General features: G+C 41.4%; 1 protein-coding gene across 4 annotated transcripts in view; it reads left to right on the forward strand.

The window, feature by feature from the left end:
* The window catches only part of LOC112263298 (apoptosis inducing factor mitochondria associated 3), a 46,004-nt gene extending 32,341 nt beyond the window's left edge, over positions 1–13,663 (forward strand). For 3 of the 4 annotated variants that reach the window (XM_024439399.2, XM_024439401.1, XM_024439400.2), the window contains 19 exons: positions 4,322–4,538; positions 4,764–4,873; positions 5,009–5,118; positions 5,229–5,273; positions 5,365–5,461; positions 7,044–7,156; positions 7,649–7,735; positions 7,940–8,031; positions 8,170–8,300; positions 8,465–8,580; positions 9,111–9,182; positions 9,676–9,739; positions 9,919–9,995; positions 10,230–10,347; positions 10,748–10,846; positions 11,235–11,310; positions 11,515–11,619; positions 11,842–11,862; positions 12,100–13,663. In XM_024439399.2, coding sequence (XP_024295167.1) covers positions 4,322–4,538; positions 4,764–4,873; positions 5,009–5,118; positions 5,229–5,273; positions 5,365–5,461; positions 7,044–7,156; positions 7,649–7,735; positions 7,940–8,031; positions 8,170–8,300; positions 8,465–8,580; positions 9,111–9,182; positions 9,676–9,739; positions 9,919–9,995; positions 10,230–10,347; positions 10,748–10,846; positions 11,235–11,310; positions 11,515–11,619; positions 11,842–11,862; positions 12,100–12,142 — 1,793 coding nt within the window. In that variant the 3' untranslated portion in view covers positions 12,143–13,663. The remainder of the gene's footprint in view (positions 1–4,321; positions 4,539–4,763; positions 4,874–5,008; positions 5,119–5,228; positions 5,274–5,364; positions 5,462–7,043; positions 7,157–7,648; positions 7,736–7,939; positions 8,032–8,169; positions 8,301–8,464; positions 8,581–9,110; positions 9,183–9,675; positions 9,740–9,918; positions 9,996–10,229; positions 10,348–10,747; positions 10,847–11,234; positions 11,311–11,514; positions 11,620–11,841; positions 11,863–12,099) is intronic. The other variant, XM_024439402.2, reaches the window with a different exon arrangement.
* The last annotated feature ends 572 nt before the right edge of the window (positions 13,664–14,235 follow it).

Here is a 14,235-nt window from a genome sequence, read left to right on the forward strand (position 1 = left end):
ATACAAACTCCCCTCCTGACTGCCTTTTGTAGCATGGCATTTTGTGGAGGATGAATTCTTATGCTCTCAATTGCATTACCTTCAAAAGGATTGCATGGTCAAATATGAGTTTCAAATGTATGGCACAATGTAATAATAACAACTTTATTTGTATAATACAAGTAATTAAGTGCTTCACGTCATAAAATGAAAAGTACAAACAAAGACTGGAGGAAGGAGAATGAAAAAAGATAGCTAGTTAAAATCATACTTTTAATGTAGGATTTCAAATGCATCTTTATAGAAGTGTGTCTTCAATAGGGATTTCAAAAGAGATGCTGAATCTGCAAGCCTGATGTCCTCTGGCAGACCATTCCAAAGTCTAGGGCCCCTCGTGGCAAATTCCTGGTCTCCTTTCGTTTTCAACCTAGACTTTAGAATGATCCACAATGCCCTGCCAAGAGGATCTCAGGCTGTGTCCTGGCTCGTAGGGAGGTCAAAGATCAGAGTTATAGGAAGGAGCTAATAAAGCCTTAAATGTGATTTTAATACAATTTTAAAATCTATTCTCAACGTAGAGAATGTAGAGAATCCAAAATAGATGTGCCATGGTTACATTTCCTGGTGCCTGTTAAACGCGGAGCTGCAGCATTTAATTTTTCTTTTTTTTACATGCAACTCGAGCTTCAGGTCAGGGTCAAAGAAGACGGCAACGTTTCTGGCCCTAGGCTTTACATCGGTGGACAAATGAGCAAGGTTATTTACAGTATGGGTTCGAGCAAGGTGACAGGCCAAAAGAACGACCTCGGATTTCTTATCATTGAAATTTGTCCGACATCCCACATTTGATGTCATTTAAGACACTTATGAAGGGTAGCTATGCTATTTCGGTCACCGGGTCTGATTTGGCTGCATACTGTAGCAGTGAAACTGAAAATGTAGGATTGCGAATGTATGGCTGTTTCAAAGCAAACACATCGCTGTTTAAATGCAGTCAAAAGTTTGTTGGAGGGGCAGTAAGTGCTGAAATCAAACGCATTACTTTATTATTATTTTTTAAAATCTCTGGTTGTTCTTAAATCTTTGACTTTCAACAGAGCATAGGCAGAGCGATTTTTTTTAAATTCGTTTTTGTGTTGTTGTTTTTTTTAAGCATAATTTTCACAAAAACAAACACCGCAATATGTAGGGGATAGGGAACTTGTCTCCAGTAATATAGGGAGATTGTTTTGAGGGTGGTGTGTTGGAATAGATGCCCCTCACTGTGAAAGTCTAATTAGTCAGAGTCTGTAGGAAACAAATGGGCCCCTGAATGGAACCTTGGGCACAGCAGTGATGAGCACCAGTATAGTCAACAAAATCAGCCACTGAACCAGACAAAAACGGATTTTACACAATGGGAGATAAATACATGTTTTCAATCTGTAAAACACAGTATCACTCAGTATCTCTCAATCTGTAAAACTTTACATTAGTGCCCTTACTCTGTAGTTATTCCTGTAAGTACAGATTAACATGTATTGTAATGACTCCTGTATTTATTGTTACACTGTATTTAGGGTTAAACATTCAATCGCGAAGAGGAACATTGAAGATGATGGTGATTCTCTAAGTGTATTGTCATGATGCTGCAAATTCCAGAAAAAAAATGTGGGCTTTGTCAAAATATTCCAGAACACTGAGTTTCTGCAGAATCAGTGAAAAGCAGATGTGTTAGTGGGAGCTGAGATGTCATGCACGTGGCCCCTCAATATGGTCCAATAAAATATTTCAGCAACATATTGTAAACACGGAATTGTTTCTATGACTGGAAAGTCCATCAGTGCCCACTCAAAAAGATGCAGCACATGATGCTTCTGAATGAAAAGAATAGTAGAAGGGGTGAGTGTGTGGGAAAGAGGGATAGAGGAGAGGGATAGAGGAGAGGGATAGAGGAGAGGGATAGAGGAGAGGGATAGAGGAGATGGATAGAGGAGATTATACTGCATTCTATGTCGGAGTATCTCTTCCTTCAATGACAAGCAAGGGTATGTTTGTCCCGAGGTGTACAATTCGCTCAGTTTTCCTAGTTGATGCATTGGAGATTCTCAGTGGAGAGAAAGGTCCCTTAACTAACCAGGTAGAATCCAAAAACAAAGCAGTTTGCATTGCTAGAAGAAAAGGTCATATATAGAACTGCAAAGCACCCATATTTCTTTAGCAATGTGTATGATGGTAAAAATGACACTTCATGCATGTTATTTACAGTATGAAAGCAATGGCTTGGTTACACAGCTACACATCATGGGCAGATCGCCAAATACTCAGTTAAAGGTAACAGGTTTTAGGACGGAGTCATCTGACATCGTTTGCTAATCATTGACAAATAAACCCCTGTCCAGGAGAAAATGAGTAGAGGACCATAATATACACGTTCTATATGATTTTAATGATCATTTAAAAATATTTGTAAAAATTGCTAATGCACATGAATGGGTTGTGCCGGTTTACATTAGATTGATTTAATGAAATAATGATTGAGTTCGTTATTTCATGTTAAATTATGGTGATACTCTTCATTGTATTTCTATACTGTATATCTCTTATCAAATACATGTGGCAATTACTGGACATTTAAAGATGCATCTGATGTTTTAGGAGAGATTCTGACTTCAGCATGGAGCATATGGTTGAGGATCAACTTATGGATTCAGAATGGTCCTGATCTGTGGATGTGATTTTGTGCTATTTAAAATCAAAAGAAAGATCATCAAAAATATATGTATCTCTATAGCAAATCTAATGTACAAATTGTGAATTCCTCTTATGTAAGATTCTATAATATCTCTCGCAAAAATAAAGATCCCATATTAGTCTGGGGATGGAGCCTCTCCCCTTTCCTCTCCTGCGATTGCAGTCACTCTCATGATTTTCCAGTGGTTTTAATTAAGACTCGCTCAGCAGGTGAACATTCCTGCCAGATTACCATGTAAGAACCGGATGGTCAGCACATTTCTCCAGCCGAAGAGATAAAGCTAGCTGCAGTGAAAACGGGTTACAAAACCATTTCTTCGAATGAAGAAATACAAACCCCAGAGGCAACTGTCATCAAATGCCTCTTGGGCACCTCACAACAAATAAACCCACACATCCACTTAGGCTTGTATGTTATTCAGGAACATATCTAATCAAATCCAATCAAATTTATTTATATAGCCCTTCGTACATCAGCTGATATCTCAAAGTGCTGTACAGAAACCCAGCCTAAAACCCCAAACAGCAAGCAATGCAGGTGTAGAAGCACGGGTGTAGTGCATAGTGTAGTGATCCTAAATATATACTTTTATCTGAACTGTCAAAATCATGTTTTTCATGAAATTGGATGATATTTGGATGAAACCAGATCAAAGTATGATGACCAAAGTATGAACAGTGACTGTTGCCTCTACGTTGATAAAGTGTGATCATAAAGTTACTGGTCCCTTCCCCCATGTCCAACACTTGGATTCAGGAGGCGGGATTATTAAGGGGATAGTGACATCACTCTAACTCTTTTTTTTTTTAAATACACCAATGGTAACATGATATTCTCTCACCTAATTTAAATGAGTACAGCCTTTTAAACCAATGTCAGAGAAGGTGTGTTTGCAGAGAGGTGTGGTTTATATAGCTATCTGCAAAATAATGAAAAGTTTACACTATTTGTCTGTGGCAAAGATACTTATGTTTCCTTTTTCATCGGTGTCTGGTGTTGGCTAGCTAGGTCTTAACCCTATCGAACACTTTTGGGATGAATTGGAACGCCGACTGTGAGCCAGGCCTAATCGCCCAACATCAGTGCCCGACCTCACTAATGCTCTTGTGGCCGAATGGAAGCAAGTCCCCGCAGCAATGTTCCAACATCTAATGGAAAGCCTTCCCAGAAGAGTGGAGGCTTTTATAGCAGGGGGGTGTCGAACTCCATTATAATGCTCATGATTTTGCAATGAGCTGTTCGACGAGCAGGTGTCCACATATTTTTGTATGTAGTGTATTTTAGTCACTCAAAAGGGTATTTTTCAGGGAATTCAGAATGACTGTGCTGGACCTTTTGTCACACAGCAGGTTGTCACACAGCAAAATAATTTTCATGGTCAAGTCGGTTTCATTCGATACAGAAACCCTTCTCCATTGGGAGTCTGCTGGGTATGGTAATCAAAGGGAAAATGAATAAGAATATCAGGGGTGGCTGGTGGCTTAAAAGTTGAGGAGGAGGATGTGGGTGAAAATGATGAACTGTACCGTCTGATAAGATTAGAAACAAGTGACTGGGCGAAAAATCAGCCTGAAAAGTGTGTCATATTTCTAATGGTCTGTCCTGCAGTTGAGGTGAAAGTGGAGCTTACCCTCTTGGAGAAAGACAAGGAAGCAGATGTGATGTCACCCAATGGAAAGACAAGCCCCTTCTCTGACTGCAGGCCAAACGGAGCGCTGGGACACTGCTCCGACGAGGACGCCGCTGCCGCACCCCTTAGGCTCTACAAACCCCGTGACTACGTGGAGGCCTCAGTGTGTCATGTCAAGGACATGGAAAATGGACAGTAAGGCCAAATAAAAGACAACATATAAGGTCAATCACCTGGAATTGTTATGGCTGCAACCAGTCCTTTTTTTCACTCAGATATTTTCTCTCTTCCTGTGTGTGTGTGTGTATGTGTGTATGTGTGTATGTATGTGTGTGTGTGTGTGTGTGTGTGTGTGTGTGTGTGTGTGTGTGTGTGTGTGTGTGTGTGTGTGTGTGTGTGTATGCTCTTATCCCTGCATAGGATGCGAGAGGTTGATTTGGGAAGTGGCAGAGCGCTGCTCATCAAAGAACATGGAGAGTTTTCTGCCATTGGGCACAAGTGTCCACATTATGGGGCACCGCTGGTCAAAGGTGAGTCCGGTTCTACATTGTTTGCTTGTTTGATGTAATATTGGTATGGTATCTTTTTGCTGTCTTCTGTTACAAACAAGCTCTGAGGTGGATTGGTGTATGATACAGAGGAATACATATCTTTGTGTGTTGCAGGTGTCTTGTCCAAAGGGCACGTGCGTTGCCCCTGGCATGGGGCTTGTTTCAACATCGCTACAGGAGACATCGAGGACTTTCCTGGGCTGGACAGCCTGCCCACCTTCCAGGTGACCTTCCTCGTTCGGTTCGCCGTGCCATTCACATTCCCTGCCTTCACATACTGTCTCTAAGCATCGTCAAAAACCGTGTACACATCGCTCATGTCTGTTTGCTTCAGGTCCGAGTTGAAAAGGACAAGGTGATAATTCGTGCTAATAAACAGGTAAAGATATTTTGGGACGATCTAGAACAGATCATTGTTCTAAATCAACTAATTCCCCTTTGTTGACCTGGCAAACATTTTCATCTTCCAGGATCTTCAGTCACAGAAGAGGTCAAAGGCCATGGCCCGATGTTCAGCAGTCATTAACTCCAGCACTGGCTTCAGCCACATCCTCATCGTTGGATCAGGTGAGTTGGCCATTGAGCATCTCCTTGCACTCACACACAGCTGGTGAATAGACGTCTGTTCAAACTGTCGACTACGACTGGAACAATCTGTGTTTGGTTCATTATAGGTCCTGAGTATTCCAAAAAAGGATAGATGGCAGCTCCCAAACATTACCGCAACAAACAGGTTTTTAGGTGATGGTTAGTGTTGCAAAGCTACTGGTAATTTACCAACATTTTTGGCAATTTGGCAATTTATTGTAACTTTGATCATTTATACGAATAACTTTCCAAAAATGTATTCTTATACAGTATTCATTTATTATATCTGTGTGAATATTGTCCATGAGTTTCTAGTAGATAGCCTAATTAATGAAAAAAGCATCAACAATGGCATTATTTTCAATTAACTCTGCAACTCTTCCAACTATCGACTTTTTTCACAACTGCCACCAGGTTGACGCCAAAACAGTGACAACAAATACGTATTGACATAGTAAAATAAATACAAGTTTATAAAACAATATATAAATTATATTTCATGCTGAAACCCTCATATTAAACACCATTGGTATTCACTAAGTTAATGGTTTATATTTGGGATAATATTTTACAGCTTTGTCATTCTGTTTTTTATTTTAAAATCCTCTTGTTAAATTATTTAATATACTCTGAGTGTGCAAAACATTAAGACATCTTTCCATGACTGACCAGGTGAATCCAGGTGAAAACTATGATCCCTTATTGATGATCCACTTCAATCAGTGTCGATGAATGGGAGGAGACGGGTTAAATAATTTTTTTTATGACTTGAGACATGGATTGTGTAGTGTGCCATTCAGAGGGTGAATGGGCAAGACAAAATATTTAAGTGCCTTTCAACGAGGTATGGTAGTAGGTGCCAGCCAGGTTTGAGTGTGTCAAGAATTGCAACACAGCTGGGTTTTTCCACACAACAGTTTCCCATGTGTATCAAGAATGCCCACCACTTAAAGGACATCCAGCCAATTTGGCACAATTGTGGGAATCATTGGAGTCAACATGGGCCAGCATCCCTGTGGAAAGCTTTCGACACCTACTAGAGTCCATGCCCCGACAAATTGAGGCTGTTCTGAGGGCAAAAGGGGGTGCAACTCAATATTAGGAAGGTGTTCCTAATGTTTTGTGCACTGTGTATTTTTTAAAAATGTGATAAGGCCACACAGAGGGACAGAGATAATTACAGAGACTTGTGATAAGTACCCAAAAGGGCCACTAGATGTCTTGTGGTAGATCACATGAAATCCTTGAAAAATACCAAAATTCTGGTGGTTTACTGGTAAACATAGAAAGTTTCCAGTAATATACCCTCCCTTTGCAACCCTATTCATGGTGCTCTTTAAAAAAAAAAAAATTAAAACACATTTTACTGTATGCTCTTTGGCCAAGTTTTGTTTGTTTACACCGCTCTAAGATTTTGTCTGGTATCTAAACTGAATCCACGCTCCGATTCACTATTATTTTTTTCTCCCAAATAGTTCTGGTAAACGGAGCATGGGTTCAGTTAGGATAGCAAGGATCTAAGATCCTACATAGACGTTAAACCATTGTCTTGTGCCTCCAGGTCCAGCAGGGCTGGTGTGCGCTGAGACGTTGAGACAGGAGGGCTTCACCGATCGTATTGTCATGTGCACCATGGACAAATACCCACCCTATGACAGGCCTAAACTGAGTAAGGTTTGTACAGAGATCCAGAGCACACCACAGAGACTACACAAGGACTAACCCCGTAAAGACTTAGTGTCCATGAGGGTTCTTCTGGATAAAAACATGGTTGAAATTGCTGATCGACGGTCTACCATTTATGCCCTACTGTGTTTCACAGCAGATTATATATTCTTCCCAGAGATGTCACGCTCCCAAATACTTACCATTTTGTTATTGCTAGTATTAACCCGTCCTGAACCCATCTTTAGCCTGTAATCTTGGGATAATATTGGTCCTGGCCGATGTTGACATTTGGCCGTGATATCTATGGGAAAACGGTTTGCTGACGTTGCGATTTAAATTGGGATAATGTTGAAAGCGAAACCAACCAATTTAACGTTGCGTTAGCATCATAAAAGTGCTATTTCTTCAATGAACTTCACCTATAACATTTCAACTTAACAAACGTCACCCCATAAAATCCAGTCTGTGGTGTACTGTAACTAACTGTCTCCCCCTCAGTCCTTAGAGAGCACAGCAGAGCAGCTCCGGCTGCGCTCCATAGACTTCCTCCAAGCTCATGACATCGAGCTTCTCACGGAGAAGGAGGTGAGACCTGAAACACGGATTATATAGGCCACATTTGAATCCGTGTAAAGTAGGGAGTTTTGAAATGGAGTGGCTACCTGAACATCTTCCAATGAGAAGATTTGAGTTTTCCGTTGCAAAACTTTTAGTTCGGTGTCCCTAATGAACACATCCCCTTGGTGACACCCATGTTCTCTTTCTAACTGTGATGTTTGGATGCCATAGGCTGTGGCAGTGGACGTCAAGGTGAAGGCTGTGACTTTTCAAGACGGCTCTAGGATGGAATACAGAAGGCTTTTCATTGCCACAGGAAGCAAGTGAGGAGTGACCGGAAATAGTCTTTGGTTGAATGCAATAAAATGGAATTAAATCCTGTTGTGATTGATATAACCAGTTTTGACATGAGTCATTGTTCTATTGACACTGGTATACCACTGTTCTGTGTCTTTTGTCAGACCCAAGCCATTGAACTATAAAGGCCAGGACGTTAGGAATGTGTTTCACCTCAGGACCCCTGAAGATGCTAATAACGTAGCCAGGTTGGCCAACAACAAGAATGCTGTGATTGTGGGAACATCATTTGTTGGTGAGAAAGATGACAGACATGCAGTAGATGTAAATTCACATATGTCGAATATTCATGAAGGCTACGTTAAGCCTTAAAAGTTGTAGCTTGTGGAATCTTTGTATTTATAGTCTTACTGTAGCACTTCTATGTGTGAATGAGTAATCATCAGTGTTCTGCGTTAGGTATGGAGGTGGCTGCCGCTCTCACTGACAAGGCACACTCTGTCTCCATCATTGGGATAGAAGCAGTCCCTTTCCGGAAAGCTCTGGGGGAGAAAGTAGGGAAAGCCATAATGAAGGTAGGGACCCGCCCCTGGGAAAATGGCCCTGATACCTCTAGAACACCCTCATCAGCATTTCTACACATAGAAACATATACTATAAATGTGAATAATGTTCCTTGGGCTCAATGCACCAGGCACCAAAAGGGAATATGTCTAGTACAGCATATTCTTATCGGTGCTCATGATCTTATTTAAACAATCATGTATGTATTGTCCATTTTAATCCTGTTTTTTTTTCAGGGGAGGGTATACCGGGTGTAACCCTGGTGCATGCATGCATGCACGGCCATGTGTGTGTAGGGCCTCCATATACCATGTTGTTGATGTAACACTGCATGTTCCCTGCTGATAAGACACAGCAGAGGGAGACTGTGGAAACAGTCATGCCTTGTACCATAATACATAGTGTTAATAATCCGTTATGAAGAGGCTATTTATAGGGAGGGTTGCCGCCTCACCGCCAGTTAAGCTTAACTCTTTGAGAAGTAGCTTTGATCTTATGAACCTTAACCCAGTGCTCTCTCTGGCTCTATCTGTCTTTTCAGCTGTTTGAGACGAACAGGGTGAAGTTCTACATGTTGAATGAAGTGTCGGAGATGGTTGGCCATCATGGACAGGTATTCCGAAAGTGAGAGAAACAGCATGACATTATGCACAGTTGGCTCTCTCCTTCCTTCGCACTGCTGGCCAGTCAAGACCATTCTCAGCCTTCGCCTAGATTCTCTACCATGGATTTCGCTATGGCGGAAACTCCCTCTTTGCGAATGACACACAAATCTATGAGAGGAAGTGTGCAAGTATACACTTGGGGAGAAAGAGGAGAATGGGTATCCAGCCATTAAATGCTGATGAATGGGTGTGATTTGACCCGAGTAGACCACAGAGTGCCAACAAGCAAAGGATAGGCAGCCCAGATAACAACCAGTTACAACCTCCATTTGAAGTGTGACTCAGTAAAAGAAGCGTGTGCCAATACTGGTTTTGCAACAAAACAAAGATACTTTGTACTCAAGCAGTAAAGTAGCAGAACTGCGGGTAATCTAGTGGTAATATTATGTGTGTGTTGCCTCACTGTTTTTGTCAATGTTTTTTTTGTTTTATGTTCCACAGTTGAAAGAGGTGGTTCTGAAGAGTGGGAAAGTACTAAGGGCGGACGTGTGTATTATTGGCACAGGTGAGGTGGCCAGCTCAGAGACACAAACGCTCGTTCCGCGATAGCCTCAACTTTAGCACACTCGCTCATTTCAGTGGCCGTGCAGGAGTGTAAATGTAGAGTTCAACAAACTCAACCACTAATGTTACTCTGATTCCCGGTGGTGAATTCATGGCGGTCGATGTCTCTTCAACCTGCAGGGTCAGGCCCAGCCACTGGATTCCTGAAACAGAGCGGAGTTCACATGGACTCCAAGGGTTTTGTCCCCGTCAACAAGGTAGAAACGACAATGATGACGCACAAATACTTTGAATGCACTCATTTAAGTCAAACAATTCATTTCAGTGCCACTCTATTGCAATGATGCACAAGTGTTTCTGGGTCATTTGTAGCGCTAGAGCCGTGAGTTTTTCATCAGTTGCCTAATTTGTCAGGTGGCTTGTCTAGTACGAGATCCTCCTGATTTCCACATTGGCTCCTGTATTCTTCTGGATAACCCTCTAACCCTCAGACAATGCAGACTAACATTGATGGTGTCTATGCCGGAGGAGACATTGTGACGTTTCCTTTTCCGGGGCGGAGCAATAAGAAGGTGAACATCCCACACTGGCAAATGGCCCATGTGCACGGTAAGTGTTCACTGTTGTGTTAATAAAGTGTTAAAGGAAACAATGCATCATAATGAAACAAATACCAAAAGATCATTTTGGGGTAGAATTTTAACATTTCACCCTAAAGTAGGGGTGGGCAACTCCAGTCCTCGAGGGCCTGATTGGTGTCACAGTTTTGCCCCAGCTAACACACCCGACTCCAATAATCATCTAATCATGATCTTCAGTTTAATCAAATTACATTCTAATTAGCTGTGTTCACTAGGGATGGAGAAGAAAGGTGACACCAATCAGGCCCTGGAGGACTGGAGTTGCCCAGCCCTGCCCTGAAGGGTCAAACACTCCGCTGCGTATATGGGGCTGGATTTGCAGGGGATTGTTTTTATGGGACCTTTTTCTATTTGTTCGTGATTGACAGGGAGAGTGGCAGCGCTCGGCATGATGGGAAGACCCACTGAGATCAAAACGGTGCCCTATTTCTGGTCAGCCATGTTTGGGAAAAGCCTACGCTACGCAGGTAAACAGAGCCTCATTCCACAACCATGGTGTTGCCAGCACCATGCTCAGTCTAACCCACTGAAACATTGGAAACCTTTTTTTTTTTTCTTCACAGAGTTATACAGGTGTTGTTCATGCACTGTATTCATTGTTTGGGAAGTGTTACATTGGGACTGAATAGGTGGGGTGGGGGAGTAATCTGCAAATAGTGAGTTGGTAAGACTACTACCAATGCTTTCCTCCAAATGCCTCTGAGATTGTAGCGCCAGTACTGCCACCTAGCTGTGAGGTCAGACACTGAGGCTTTTCAGTCATTTTATGATTCAGAAGTAGGCCATTTGTGATATGTATGGTGGTGGTGTGGCACTCTGTTTACAAACCTAAAGTGTATCTATTCTATCACCAAGGTTACGGGGAGGGCTTTGACGATGTCGTCATCCAAGGGGACGTGGACGAACTAAAGTTTGTGGCCTTTTACACCAGGTATGTGTCCAAACACCATTGTGGCTATCTACTGAGATGCTTTCAGCCATCAGTCCTGGTTGTTTTGTAAAGTAAATCCTCTGTTTTCTGTTGTTATGTTTAGTTCTTATATAATCCAGTAGAGTTCATCCTTACCATAGAATGAACTCCATTAAACCTAGCTTGTTGTCTAAAAGTTGTTTGGGGTATCTCTCCCACCTATAGGAGTGAGGAAGTGGTTGCTGTTGCCAGCATGAACTATGACCCCATTGTATCCCGTGTGGCAGAGGTCTTAGGGTCCGGAAAGACGATTAGAAAGCGAGATGTGGAGTAAGTGCATGTCTATGCTCCTCTACAAATGTTACCAAATGATGTGTGATAACTGTGAAAGACATTCTCCTATGTTAATAAGCAGAGGAGTGTTTACATACATTTGCCAGTGGGTGTCTTTCCGTTTGAAGATGTGTACTGCAATACTTTACTGTAAACACGGTCTTACTTTCTCTAATGTTGATCTTTCATTTTTTAATTGTGCACTCACACAAAATGAAGGCTGTTAACCCGACAACGCAAGTACGAAATCTAAGACGCATGCCTTTCTCAATCCCTCCACGAACAATCCCCTCATGTGAAACACTGTTGGAACACACAAATCTGCCTCGGCATGCTTATTCTATACATGCAGTTCAGTTCCAGCCGTACACTCTTGTTTTCTGTTGTTCAGAGCCTAGACTACATTATCCAGGTCATTCTTGTTTAAACTGCATAATATGCACTCTGAGTGATGTTTTTGTTTCCTCCGCATTGCAGGACAGGGGACATGTCTTGGTTGATAGACAAAGGGTCGCAGTGAGCGAACCTCCACGTCTCAGGCTCTCCGTGCGTCTGGGGTCTGTTGGACACTAGAATATGGACACGTTTGGTGCTGGTGAGATGCCGTGCAGCCATACTGTGGACATACAGCAGCAGACCCCTGTCTGGGACTGTTGGAGTCACTCCCCCTTGGAATCGAGACTGAGATGGTTCGACAGAGAACGTCTACGGTGATGGATTACATACTGTATTCTTACCAATAACCTGAGCCATACACGGTTTTAACACTCTCCAATGCCGTAATGGCAGAACTGTGTGCTCATGGCTATGTTCTGCCATTTCACAGTTAAAGCAATCCTGGATGCAGTCTCTGTGCTTCTGCATGATGCATCTACCTGTACACTTTGTTTATAAAGGGCCAGAGAGGGTTATTGCATTTTTTTTGTATATGCAACTTTGTAAATAGTTATAATCCTCAATACACTGTAACAAAACCGGGCTGTACAATTTTAAACTGGAGTTTTCTAAGGTTGAGATCAAACTAATTTAGTCGAGTATGCTCATGTGGGCTAAAACAGACCAGGTACAGTATCTGGTAGTTGAAATAATAGGATTTCTTATAGATTGTTCAGCCCCAATTTATAGAAGCAAAGACATTGTTACCTATCGAAGCCACACAAAAACGACGCTTAGGTTTGTCAGCGTTGCAATTAGACCTTCAACTGCAATGTTTGCCTCAACCATAAATTGCACATAATCCGTAGTTGCAGCAATTGAATGTCCCTTTCCCCACCTGCCGCGTACATGCACGCGCACGCACACATGAAATCCTCACAATATGATTACAAATCATTATTTTATGGAATACAATGCATCCCTTCTTATTGGTGGTGACCTTTGTTGCCTTGCTCATACAGATGCAGGATCTTAATTTGATACATTTTTAGTTAGGGCAAATCAAGTCTGAAACGTTTAAGTGGAAATGTCAAACTTTTAGAAGCCTTTTTAAAAAATGGAATACACTAGCTACAAGTTTGCATTTCCTGCATCGGGGTGATCAAATTAAGATCCTACATCTGTGGATTGCACAAACGAGAAATTGAAATGTACTTTAATCTATGTTAATGCTTGCGCAATAGAAAAGGTATGTCTGTGCTTTCTAACAAAACTTAAATGACTGTTGTTCTTTTAGATATGGTCATGTAATATTTGCTGAAGGCTATGAATGCTCTTTGTTACTAACTCAGGGAACTGAAGTTTGAGGCCTGGTCACATTGGGGTTGGTCCTGTTGCAAAAAAATAAATAATTAACTTGTTGCTTTTATTTTCTTACCATATATTGGTTATCTGTATTTGAAGAGGTCTTGTTTATCATTTCCTTAGATATGTAGAGGAGGAAGTATTTCCATCTCCATTTTGGCATGTTGAAGATTCCAAAATACTTCAGCCCTGAGGTGAAAAACAAGACCACATTTTTAAAGACATTCTTCATACAGAGAAGCTTAAATGGTAGTTTTTTTTTTAAATAATGGAAACTTTGAAATAAAAGTCTTCAATAATGTTTCCTGTTCTATCAGTATGTATTAGCATTAAAGCTATATTTTATTAAAGACAATGACACAAAGCCCTTTACAAGAATTACAAAAGAGGATCTTTTTACACAGCAAATTGGCCAGAGACACCTAGTGCTGATTTTTCAGTGTAACACTTCCAGTGTTGATTCAGGTGTTTCATTCACTCTGTGTGGTGTTAAACCACAACCATCATTATATTTCCCAGCATGCTCTATTGCAGAAGTATATATATTTTTTGAATGTACATTTGATTCATTAATTTTATGCTACTTAAATGTTTTTCTAAACTAATCCAATCGGTTACTTGGACGTTTGCAACCGTTACTGAAATGGTGTTTCCTGTTAAGTCTTGTGGGTTACCTTAGTCTAATCAACCCAGTCATTCATTCTAAATGCAGGTTGTGGGTAATACAAATTCTAAATGTTGCCTATCCCAACTCGGGCTGGATTCCAATAGGAATTACACATCACTTTGCAAGCCAGCATAATGTGACCTGCAGGGCTGATGTGGCCTGTAAACTTGTGATGTTATGGTTGATACCAGAGCTCCGAGGCATGC

The sequence above is a fragment of the Oncorhynchus tshawytscha genome, linkage group LG12 (assembly GCF_018296145.1).
Source record: "Oncorhynchus tshawytscha isolate Ot180627B linkage group LG12, Otsh_v2.0, whole genome shotgun sequence".
In the NCBI taxonomy this organism is placed as follows: Eukaryota; Metazoa; Chordata; class Actinopteri; order Salmoniformes; family Salmonidae; genus Oncorhynchus; species Oncorhynchus tshawytscha.